The sequence below is a fragment of the Hippopotamus amphibius genome, chromosome 11 (assembly GCF_030028045.1).
Source record: "Hippopotamus amphibius kiboko isolate mHipAmp2 chromosome 11, mHipAmp2.hap2, whole genome shotgun sequence".
Classification (NCBI taxonomy): domain Eukaryota; kingdom Metazoa; phylum Chordata; class Mammalia; order Artiodactyla; family Hippopotamidae; genus Hippopotamus; species Hippopotamus amphibius.
Window position 1 is genome coordinate 64,221,938 of NC_080196.1, and position 12,424 is coordinate 64,234,361.

General features: G+C 42.0%; 1 protein-coding gene across 17 annotated transcripts in view; it reads right to left on the bottom strand.

The window, feature by feature from the left end:
* The window catches only part of DTNA (dystrobrevin alpha), a 280,503-nt gene that overhangs the window by 8,001 nt on the left and 260,078 nt on the right, over positions 1–12,424 (bottom strand). For all 17 annotated transcript variants that reach the window (XM_057698679.1, XM_057698696.1, XM_057698692.1 and 14 more), the window contains 4 exons: positions 7,144–7,303; positions 4,608–4,697; positions 3,038–3,206; positions 599–731 (listed from right to left, as the gene is read on the bottom strand). In XM_057698679.1, the coding sequence (XP_057554662.1) occupies positions 599–731; positions 3,038–3,206; positions 4,608–4,697; positions 7,144–7,303 (552 nt within the window). The remainder of the gene's footprint in view (positions 1–598; positions 732–3,037; positions 3,207–4,607; positions 4,698–7,143; positions 7,304–12,424) is intronic.

Below are 12,424 nucleotides of genomic sequence, written 5' to 3' on the forward strand. Positions count from 1 at the left end.
TCTTGGTGAGGTTTGTCACTCTTCCACTTCTTGACATTTGATATAATGCAGGCATTGAGGGAAGTTGAGGACAAATGATTCAGGGATGAGGTATATTTATGCTTCGTCAATTTCCTTGTGCCTTGTTCCCTGTACAGTCATCCCACAGTATCCACTGGGGACTGGTTCCAGGACATCCCCCCCGTGTGTCCCTCCCAGACCCTCGCAGACACCAACATCTACAGATGCTCAATTCCCTTATAGTTGAACCTCAGTATCCACAGATTCTGAATCTGTGGATATGGAGGGCTGACTGTATCTTTTCTTAAAAAGCATTTTCTTAATAATCTTGGAGGATCACCATGTTTCCACTAATGTGGAAGACCTCTTCTCATTTTCTAGCTCAGAATTCATAGGAATACATGGTGAGTGACAGCTGTAAGAAGCATTTAACATTTTTCCTGTCTACAATTCATGGACTAAGGAGTCCTGTCAGAATATTCCAGAAAGGGAGGGTGGAAGGAAGGAGAAGGCACTGAATTTTGGAGTAATGTAAAAGATCCAGCTACCGAGGGGCTGGGGCAGGAGTGGTAAGGGGTGTGGGGCCGACTCTTGGTACCTGGTAGGCTTCGTCCTGTAGCTTCTGTTTCAGGTACTCCTCCATCTTCAGCTCGTTCTCCAGCTGCCGGACGGAGTCGTCTTCATAGTTCTCATCCTCTGGCCGTACATAGGGGTCCCCATCTTCTGTAACTCTGGGAATCAACCACATAGGGGGTTTGGAAGAAAATCTTAAAAGGAAAGTATGAGTGGAATTCCTGTGTTAGCCGTAGTTCTGGGTGCACATTTATTTAGTCCTCCAGTTCACTTCTTTGCTTCAATTCAATTCAGTATCTTCTTTGACATGACTAAAAACTTTAAAAAAGCTTCGGAAGTTTGGAGAAATATATGATCAAGGTGTTCTCATAGACAATTTTTCTTTGGCAGTCTGGTGATCACTGTCATCTATGTTTTCCTAGGGTTTACAGGAATGAGTTGCCCTTTAAATGTTTGTCATTCTTAAAAAGGGCAGGCTTATCTTTTGAAAGGATATAGTTTTTCCAGTTTGGGGGCTTAAAAAAAATGGAATCCAAGAACACTCTCTATAAGGGAAGTGAGCCCTCTAGTGAAATAATGATTAAGGACATTTGTTCATTATTTAACTCTCTCTGTGTCACGCATGTATATAGGCACGTGGACCCATGTGCTTTATTTTTACAGTAGAATCAAGTCCCAGAATATCAGCTAATAGAGGTCAGGAAGACTAATACTCTAACCCACAGCTCTTCATGTTCAAAATTTATACAGCTCTGACTTTAAGAAATCCATTTAAATTGTCCAATTCCACAATGAAATAAATAGACAAGAATGATCTCATTCAATAAACGTGTGACTCTCTCCATCTATTCATCCCACCATATATAAAGCTCTTCCTGGGACTGAACATAAATTCACAACCTAAATCATATGACTAACATATTCTCAGGCTAAAACACAGTACATGTTTAGATAGTGCAGATATTAAAATATCCCCTAAAATGAAAAGAGTGGTCAAGTAGAAGTTTCTGGGTTGGAACTTAAATGCCAATGTTCATGTTTATTTATATCTGTACGACATGTTCTTGTTATTTTTAGAGGTTTGGGGCCAGCCTAAATAGGTCTGCGAGGCTTCTATGAACTTTCCCTCCCCAGCCCCCACAACGGTGTTGGTAGCTGGCCCTACCACCAGGATACCAGGGACAGCAGATAGGGGTGGCTTTAGCTACAGTCTTGGATCTTAGGATTGCTCAAGAAAATTTTAGGGAACCACCATGTAAATGTTTAATTATAAAAAAATAAAATGGATATGTATTTACCAGACTAAACTGATAATTAATTTACCAGTTTGAATAACAAACAAATCAAACAATTCTAAATTACAGAGGAAAGGACAAGAAAGCAAACTAAAATTAAAAGCAGCAGCCTCCTGCCACGTAAAATGATGTTATAACTGTTTTGTTTTGATCTTATGCTCTGCCTTTTCACAGCTGGCTTTCAAACCATGTCTATTTATAATTTCCCATTATTACTGGTCTTTTACTCACTGCTTGGATGGAAAGCCGAAACACCAGACAGGCCTCTGGTTCGTTTCTTCTTTGGGTCTTTAAAACAGCCAGTTTATTTTTGTAGACTAGTCTGCAGTTCTTCTCACATTAAGCACCATCACCCTTCCATAGTTTTTTTTTAAAACTGTTCATCAGTTCCCTTTTCCAGCCTTTGGGTGAGCCCCTGCCTACATTTCTCAGAACTCCGCTTACTTCACTTCCTTCGTTTTACCCTTTTACCCTCCCAAGCTGGGCTCTGCAGGTCTGTCCCAGCTTTGCCTTTGTTTCTCAGCTTTGGTTTCCTCTGCCCGACGACTCTGAGCTCATCCAAGGTCACAGAAGTTCTAGTGGGGACGTGATTGATTCTGCTGGCTCCTGTCAAGCTACGGAAGCCTAACTGGGTGAAAGATCTTTGCAAAATGTCTTTCGAAGGCCAGATTTATACATATTCAATAAGTCAAGCAAATTGGACTTCTTTATAATGAGACTTTATAGTTATTTCAATCACATATTTCAATCATTTCAATGATGCTGTTTATACCAACTCTGAACAGAGACCTCTCTAGTACCACCAGGTCCTTTAAAAGCAAATCTAGTAAATTCAGAAGATAGGATGATTTATCTCCTGAACTAGTCTATGGGTCCTGGGAGGCTGGGAGTGATTTTTGACATTATTTTGTATCCAATTAGTACAGTGCCTTGGGCGAGCAGGCTCTTAATAAGCACTGGTTGGTTTTCGTTATTGCTACTTTGGAAATTGTTAGGGGGAAAAGTCACAAGGACAAATTGAAACTTAGCACCCTTCTACCTCTTCTGGCAGAAAAGGAAACTGCATCATTCCTTTCCAAAATAAGGAACTAAGCGCCATGTTTTTATTTTCCTATGCCCCCTGTAGAGTTCCATTACTGAGAAAATACACCCAAGCAGAAGATACTCACACGTCCCCACGCATGGCGCTCGGAGTAGCTCCACCATGAAGGTACCCAGGTTTTCGGGCGTGAATTTGTGCTAGAAAAGCCTTTTCAGACGTCGGTGATGGGACCAGATCTTCAAACTGAGTCCGTGCAAATTCAGAATCCACATTGCTCTCAGTTTCACTTACCACCTCTATTAGGTACAATTGAAGAAGTAAAGCGTGACTTAGATTTTTTTTATGATCGATCGGCAAATAAAGGGCTATGCTTAACATGAACCAACCTATGCTGATTAAAACACTGACCAGTTAGTGTACATAAGTCAAATAAGTGTTCATTTTTTATCAAAATGAGAAATGATACTGACACGAATTACCATAAAATCATTTAGTATTCAGTATTGTCTTTTTATCTCAATACCATTATAAGGAATCTGTCTTAATAATTGACTTAATTCTGGAAGCCTTCTGTTTTTCCCCTCTAAAAAAGTCTTTTTTATCCTATTTGGTAGTCTTTTTTTTTAAACAGTTTTTTTTTTTAATTTTATTTATTTATTTATTATTTTTGGGGGGGTACACCAAGTTCAATCATCTGTTTTTATACACATATCCCCGTATTCCCTCCCTCCCTTGTAAAGAGTTTTTTGATGTGGACCATTTTTAAAGTCTTTATTGAATTTGTTACAATATTGCTTCTGTTTTATGTTTTGGTTTTTTGGCCTCAAGGTACCTGGGATCTTAGCTCCCTGACCAGGGATTGAACAGGAACCCCCTGCATTGGAAGGAGAGGTCTTAACCACTGGATGGAAAAGTCTTAACCCTGCATTGGAAGGAGAAGTCTTAACCATAGGGAAGTCCTCCTATTTGGTAGTCTTAATTTAAAATAACAGCAACAATTTTTAATACTTAAATTCTAATTATAGAGGTTTTAAGAAATTTAAATCCAGATTTTTTAATATTAAAGTTTTATTTCTTATAGTTTTTGTAATCTCAATTATATGACCACAGTCCTTTCAAACAGATATCTTGCTAGGAGGGCTGTAAGGAATAAATGAGATGTATTAGTAAGTGGTAAGATATTTATTTGCATATTCATGCTGTTGAAGTTTTTAAAACTCTGTGTAGTATTAGGATAAAGAGTTTTGTAATTTTATGTTATTTTCTTGGCAGATCTTTCTTTAGTGATATTGCAAAGGTAAACTTCAGTTTAGCTTTATTCAAATAGCCTTGAATTCCAAAGTAACAAAGTCTAAATTTAGCAGATAAGACACTTGACCTTATAAAAGAACTTTAGCATCATGTCACTTTGGGTCATGATATATTTAACAGTGGCTAACTTGGGATTCTGGATTTACAAGTCAATTTTAATATTTAACTTTTTCTTTGCGGCATTTTTCAAACTTTGTGCATTAAGCATGTATTCATGGTCTTCTCATTGGCAAAGTATAAATGGTACTAAGAAAATCTAATATCTCAATAAAATATCACATAGACCTTTAAAAATTCTTTTCATACTTGACAATGAGCAGATCTCTTATAGAAGTTATGGGTCCTTCTGCAATGAGCAGACAAATGAGAGGGGATCAGGGACTCACCGGAATTCAACTCTTTCACGAGAGAAGACATGGTGTTAGTGATGGAATCTGCTGCTACTAGTAAGTCATTCCTTAAATTTCTTCTTGAACCTTAAGAAAGAATGATGAAAAAAAATCAAATCTTTCCTTTTTCCCAAATTTTTATGCTGTTTATCATTTCCATTGATATCCTAAAGCAAGAAAACTTCTAAGGCTTTTCCTTTTCAGAAGTGTTTTGGTTCATTTCCTGAAAAAATACACTGTGTTCAGGGCAGTGGCCTTTTTTGTAACAAGACACGGCAACTGATGGGGATTCATGTACTTTATTGTCCACATTGGGACAATTTTACAAGTGAAAGGGGTGGTATTAACAATAAGATCCGGCACAAACTGGGATAGTCTCAGGCAAACCAGCATGTGCGGTCACCCTTCTTCAGAATCACCCTCACAGGTGAAAAGTCTGATTTTGCCACGAGAGCTGCAGCCTCCCAACAGATGCTACTGTTTCAGCCCTTACCTGGTGGCTGAGCACATAAGATTCTCATCTCCATCACCATAGCCTCTGTCTCCCATCAGGGCTCCCTAAGGTTCCTTATCATTTCAGGTACCTCTTGGGGATGGGAACCCTGTGCACTGAATGTCTCCAGAGTGCGGGAAAGGGGTGAGGATTCTTGTTCCTGCTGCCAGGAGATGGGCAGAAGATGTATGCCTGGTACCCTGAATTGGAACTTAGACCATGTTTCTCTACAGTAGAGGGAGATTATTACGAGCTTTTCATCACACTAAGGGTTAAAAGGGTATTTGTGGGCTGGCCTGGGAGTGGGGCAAGGTGGATGTGGAACAGAGCGCCAAATCCGTAATAACTTTGGGAAAAAGGCTCAAGATTCCAAATACCTGACTTATAGAGGAATTTACGCAGGGTAAGCTGGGGCTGCCTAGAGAGGTCACATTTCATTGTCATTTCTTAGAAAGCAAAACTAAATAAGTAAAATAATAAACACGTAAAGTAAAAAATCAAAGTAGTTAGATAAAACATTAATTATAAAAGGAAACTCACATTGATTTAAAATATTGTACATTTCTTTAAGATTTAGGGACAGGACAGTTTTCCTTGTAAAAATTAACAAGAGGAAATTATTTTGCATACATATTATATTTGTACTACTTTAATTATTTCCTTTTTCAGAAGAAAAAGTCCTGCAATGGATCGTCCCTTTTCCCTCAGAACTGAGTAGAGAGTACATCATTCTCTCTCTTCAAAATGTAAGATTTTATCCCCCACACACAGTGGAGGAGAGCATCTGCTTCCTCACAGTCTCCCCGGATATTACTGATATGAAACAATTTTTTTAAAAATCTGCTAGGCAAAAGGTGATTGTGATTAAAATTTGTATTTCTACAACAATCTGTGAGATTGCACATCTTTTCACATCATTATTGGCTATTTGTTCTTTTGTCTGTTCCTATCCTTCACCTATTTTTGTTTTGGGAATGTCTTTTTCTGACTGAGCTCTATCTGCTTTAAAGTATAACGGAAATTATGAAACTAGATCACCACATATGCAGGAAATGATTTCCTCAGGTCTATTTTTTTGTCTTTTAACTTTATGTTTCTTTTTGCCTTAAAACCAGTAGTTGAATATATCTCTCTTTTCCTTAGATCTCTACGTGAGGACCTGGAAGGCTGTTCATGATATATTGCTAATTCAAGGAAGATGCAAATTGCAGACCACAATACAATGCATGATCCACTTGGTGTGAAAAAAGAAGAGTATATGCCCATAAAAGCATACTTATACACAGATATTTGTATATAAGTGAAACGTTGAGAGGGGACAAGCTGTTAATAGCATTTACTTCTAGGAATGCGACTGGCAGGCTGAGGGTCTGCAGGAGGACTTTTCCTAATTTTCTATAAATTTAAAAAGTGATGACAAGGAAAAGTTTTATAAAGTATTAAAATATTTCCAAATGAATAAGAGCACTTGCTTTGGGACCCCACTGCCCGCAGCACATAAGAAGAAGAGGCAGTGGTGGAAGAACGCTGCTTGTCATCTCACATCACTCTCTGCCCTCCTCTAGTAACTCTGCAGCTTAGCCTCACAGCCCCATGACACAGAGGCAGTGATTCAGCTCTCTAAGGCATCTGGAAAATGACTAAGCATCCTTCTAGATCGCCTCAGCCCTAAAGAGCTGGGATTGTTTACTCTCAATCTTGAGTTTGCTTTAATGTAAAGAGAAGAAAGCAGAATTTAAAATGGATGACATTTATAAAATTTCCTGGGATATCGCTGAAAGGACGTCCCTTCCCTTAATAAGCTGAGACTCATAAAAAACGGGGCAGGGCAAGAGAAGCCAAAAGAAGGTAAGACGGTGAAGGGAAGAACAGATTACATACAGAGTTTCTAAAATATCTTGTAGGCCGGGCTCTGACACAAGCCGTGGAATACCCTAGAACATCCACAGTGTGGCTCTGATAACTCTAGACCCACACAATCCTTGGTGACTTATTTGCAACATAAAAGCAGAACACAACAACAACAAAAAGGCCACTTACTTTGTGCAAACGCCTCCTGTACATCTCCCCCTACCCCCGTGAGAGAGTCTTGAGGCGTGTGGGTCGGGGTGGAGCAGGCGGACGCGGACCGGACCGGCATGGGGATGGGCCTGCTGATGGTGTGGCTGGGGGAGGAGCGGGGAGAACCTGCCCCCTGGGTCTGGAGAGACAGTGTGAGTCATTAATTTGTTTTCCCAAGAAGATGCAAATGCTCTTCCCAGTGCCTCAGTCAAATGTTAAAGACAGTGACAATGAAATTCCAAAGCAGGTGGAAATCCTAGGGAATTAAGATGGTGATGCTCAACCTGAGTTGCAGGTGCAGATAACTTAGGACCTTATCGTACATAATCTGGAGTTTTGGTTACAAACTGAAAGCTAAGAATATTAGTACCGCACTCGTTCTATAATATATGAGATGTTCGCCCCTGTAATGAAGCTACAGTTAAGCAGTGAGAATTACAAGGTGTGTTTATTTTCTCCTTGAAGGAAGTTCTATACGGAATAAAAAGACAGGAGAAAGTTTTAAATACAAACTGGAGACTATTTGGGAATGAATGTGGTTTATACTCTTCCTAAATTTTCAACCAGTCTGTCCCAGCATGATCTGTAGAGTATAATTTATAGCTCTAATCATGTCATGCCATATTGCATATGTTAAGTCTCAAATTAGGAATCAAATGAAGTGTAAATTTTTTAAACTCTATTTTACAGTAAAAGTTGTCTTTGTCCAATTTCACTGTGCTTCAGGGATTCAAACGGGGAAGAGAAAAAGAGAAATCTTGGTTTCTAATTTTTGGGTAATGTTTCCTGTAGGAATTGTCCTTCTCTTCATCTATGAAAAAGCAGTATTCTAGCAGTAAGAACAGTGGGATTTCAAAATGAGTAAAGAAAAAGGGAGAAAACAACTTAAAAGCCATTTATCTCCTCCCTCCAGCCCTCAGCATGAAATCACTCTGAGACTGTCACACCTTGAATTTCACAGCCTTGGCTCTACAATGAGGTCTTTTGGAAACATTTTCTGTTTTAATAATTAGTTTACAAAGGAAGTCAAGTCAGCATGAATAAAAAAATGTAAAAAGTGCATATACAACAGATTAGGTGTTCACATAAATTCCACTCCAGTCCGTTGGGTCTGGCCAGGGAGAGTGAGGACTTTTCCACAGCAAGGCCCCGAGATTCATCATCACCCCATTCAAACCCCAGACATGCACCACCACAGCAATCTCTGGAATATTCGATTTAGGTCTTTGCTGTGGGTTCGGCTGCTTGCAGTTAAAACACACAACATCAATCCTGTAAAATGCCATGCTGTTAGCTTCCCGGGGCTCAGAATCACACATGAAAGTCAAATCTATAAGTTGAGAAAAATCCCAAAGTAAAAATGAAGCAAAACAGAAAATAACTCATGTGATGCTCTAGGCGCTGAGGATTCCACTCTTTCACTCGCAACAGTACCTTGGAGGGGCCTGTCGGGCCCAAGGAAGAGAAGTTTGCCTGCTTGCGATGCTTTGCAGCCCTGTGCCCCAGCCTGCTCCAGGATGGGTCTGGTTTCCCCCAGGGAACTTGGGCAGCCCAATGTCATTACCACAAAACCTCTGCTTCTGAGCTACCTGGGCATTTCCCTGCTTCCCACACCGATGATAAGGGACTTCGTGTTGCGTTGTGCTTTGCCATGTACATCCTCGTGGGTTTCTCCCCATGACCCACCGAAGTGGGTCCCATTATGCTAAATGTGCAGTTATGGACCACATTGCTCAGAGAGGTGAAAAGATCTGCCCAGGAGATGGAGCTAGAGTGTCTGAGGTGGGGCCTGAGCCCAGATGCTCTGCCTGCCCTGGGCTGTGGGGACCTGGATGGGCTGTGGCTGGTGAAGGGTCCCTCAAAGGAGACAGGTGTTGGTCAGGTACCCTGAGATCAAGTACCTCTCCCTGGCAACCCGTCCTGTGCATCCTTTTCAAGACGGGGTCCTCAACAGGGCTCCTTGTCCTTGCTCATCTGTTTTTTTTACCAAGGAACCGGGTGCAGCTGGTAGGAAGGACTAGTGATGGGAAGTTGGACAGAGGAATTGAAGGAAGAAGTCTCCTCTTGGCTACACAGGGTGGTTTACCTTCTCAGCCCTGGAAGCCAGATCCTCTTCTGTGATAAGAGGTTCACAATAATAGTGAAACTCCACTTTTGTATGTCATTTATAGTCTCTAAAGCACATTACATAGCTCGTTTTGTTTTATTCTCCCACTAATCAGTGCTAGGTATGATAGTAGTTATATCTGAATAGCAATTGGCAGTCTAGAAAGCACTTGAGTCCCATCTCCTTCACTTAATCCTCTCAACAACCACATGAGGTATTATTACTCCCATTTTTCAGGTTAGCAAGCTGAGTCTCAGAGATGATAATTACCCGAGGTCTCTGAGCTGGTGAAGGACAGAGATAAGACGGATCCCAGCCTTCAGGCTACAAGGTCAGGGCTTTCCCAGGGCACCACAGCTGCTTCTCAGGACCATGGGCACTGTGACCACTACCACATACTTCCATCTGTGTTTCATAATATACTTGCACTAACGCTGAAAGGGTGAGCAACCCGAAGACTCAGAAGGTGTAGGAGAGAGACCCACCACGGAGTGATGTTGAAGCAGCGGCCCAGGGCCGCCTTCTGCTGGGTCAGGCAGTACCTTCTAGTTACTGGGTCATGGAGAGCAGTGTGAGTGCCCAGGGTGGTGGAAGACCCTTTGGGCTGTTTATCCATCAGTACAGAAATACAGGCCCACAGTGTCTCATCTGCAAATGTGAAATCCAATGGGCAACACATGCTCTTTCATAACTGATGTGAGGCCACTTATGTGGTGTCTGCACGGCATTGCATTTCTTTTTTTAAATAATTAATTAATTAATTGGATGCATTGGGTCTTCAATGCTGCACATGGGTTTTCTCTAGTTGCGGCGAGTGGGGGCTACTCTTCATTGTGGTGCGTGGCCTCCTCATTGTGGTGGCTTATCTTGTTTGTGGAGCATGGGCTCTAGGCACGTGGGCTTCAGTAGTTGTGGCACAGGCTCAACAGTTGTGGCTCACAGGCTCTAGGGCTCAGGCTCAATAGTTGTGGTGCATGGGCTTAGTTGCTCCATGGCACGTGGAATCTTCTTAGAGCAGGGATTGAACCTGTGTCCCCTGCATTGGCAGGGAGGTTCTTAACCACTGCGCCACCAGGGAAGTCCCTGCATTGCATTTCTAAATCCTCAAAGATTATGAGTTCTGGAGCATCTCTGGACCCAGTGATTTCAGATACGAGGCTGTGGGCCTGTGTTTCAATATCTGCTGGCTGTGCTGGGGCTGTAGTGTACGCCAGCCCTGCTCACACCTGTGCCACCAGGCTCTCTAGCATAGGGTGCTTGTGCAGTGTCCCCCTCCGCTTTAGGTACCACACTGGCCCCACCTCTTCCTGCTTAACACCTTGTCTCCAAAGGCAAATTTCCCTGCTCCTTTCTGCCTGGTTCCTGTCTTCAAACTCCCATTAGCCGTCTTGTGTTAAGAGAAAAATAATGGACTGTGGTTACATTTTAAGGGAAAAACAATTGACTGAGTCTGAATGACCCCAATGTGTGAATGACTAATAGCCACCATCTCCTAAATAAATCTCTAATTGGTGCAATTTCAAGCAGTCTGATTATGTGAAGAATTTAGGTAGACGATTCTGTGCTGATAAGATTCAGCTGCATCTTTTCCACAATGTGCAACTCCCTAGGCATGACCAGTCTTCACCCAGACTTGGGGGTAGAATCCTGGCTCCCTGGGTAATCAGGGCCCCATCTTCCTTTGTCAGGACACTGGCCAGTCTAATGCATAGTAGACTTACTGTGGGGAATACCATCTCTGGCCTTCCTTTCTTGCAGGACCACTAGGGAAGGGCAGTTGCCTCTTTGCTTTGGGGTGGATTAGTGAAGGTGTCACAGTTTCATTTTCACAGGTGTGGCCTCTATAGAATGGTGGCCTCTGGCCTGGTCATGGAGCCCAGTTGCCAGCTAACAACTTTAGAAGAGTTAGAATGAATATTCTCTGTGAACATCCTTTCCTGGAAACTACTCGGTGATTAATGGAGCAAAGACTTAAAGGACAATGGTCCATGCAGATCAATACATAGATCTCAAATTCCTGAGAAGAGAGTTGATTTATGGAAGAAGGAAAACATACATCATACTTGGCAAATTTAAAATAGCTCTCTTCCTAGAGAATAAATGAAAAATTCATTTCTACCCTCCATTCTGAGCCCACTCAACCTGCTTTTGTATCAATTCTTAAAAAGTCTGACAAGATCCATACATTTTCTGATTTTTTCCAGGAAGTATGCAGATTTCCACTCAGCAGCAGAAAGGAAGGGTGCTTCTAGAAAAGGGCCAAATGTCTAATTGTGGAACCGGCACTGTCTGGAGAAATGGCAGAGCAGAGGACCATGAGACAGGAGCAGGTGGTACCATAGACCCTCCCCAACCCAGGTCCCCTGCTCCCCAAAAATCAGCCTTCCAGGTTTGGTGGAGAATGCAGTGTAGTCAGGCTCGGCTTTACGTAACAGCCTGTTTACCTACAGTCAACCCTCTTTCCATCTTTTCTTCCAATACACACTGACTGACGATATCATAGCCATACAGATGAGGTGACTAATTCTGATTGGTCAGACAGGAGGCACCATTTGCTTGGGTCTTTTAGTGGAGATTTCCAGGCAGAAAAGAGGAAGTATTGGGGGGGAGAGATGAGCATCACAGGGCTTGGAGTATCATGGGCAAGGCATGGGGAGTATGAGGGGTACTGTAGACACGCTGGGAAGGCAGGTGATGCAGCAGGGTCACTGTGGGGATGAGGCTGGGAAAGGGTGGAGCCAGGTTTGGGGGCCTCCAGTGTCACAGGAGGGGCTTAGTCTTTATTGTGGACTAGAGCGTCATTTTCGAAGGCTTTTTAGGCAGAGGAGCAATTTTTCCTTTACCAGAATTAATTAACCAATTCCTAATTTAAAAGAAGTATGAGAGAGAAAGATGAGAGAGAGAGAGAGAGAGGCTGGGAGGATATGCTTTTGAACATGAGATGTTCGTTCTAATATTGCAGTTGATTATTTATAATGTGGATGACTGCCCCTCCCCTTCATTTCTGATCACTTCACTACTCCCTAGAATACCCATCAGAGAGGATGAGTGGCGGAAACAATGGAAGGTGAACCTACACGGGTAACATCTCTCACCTCTGGCCTGTGCATATTCCATAATATATTTGGAAGAAGTAGGAACCTGAATGACTAT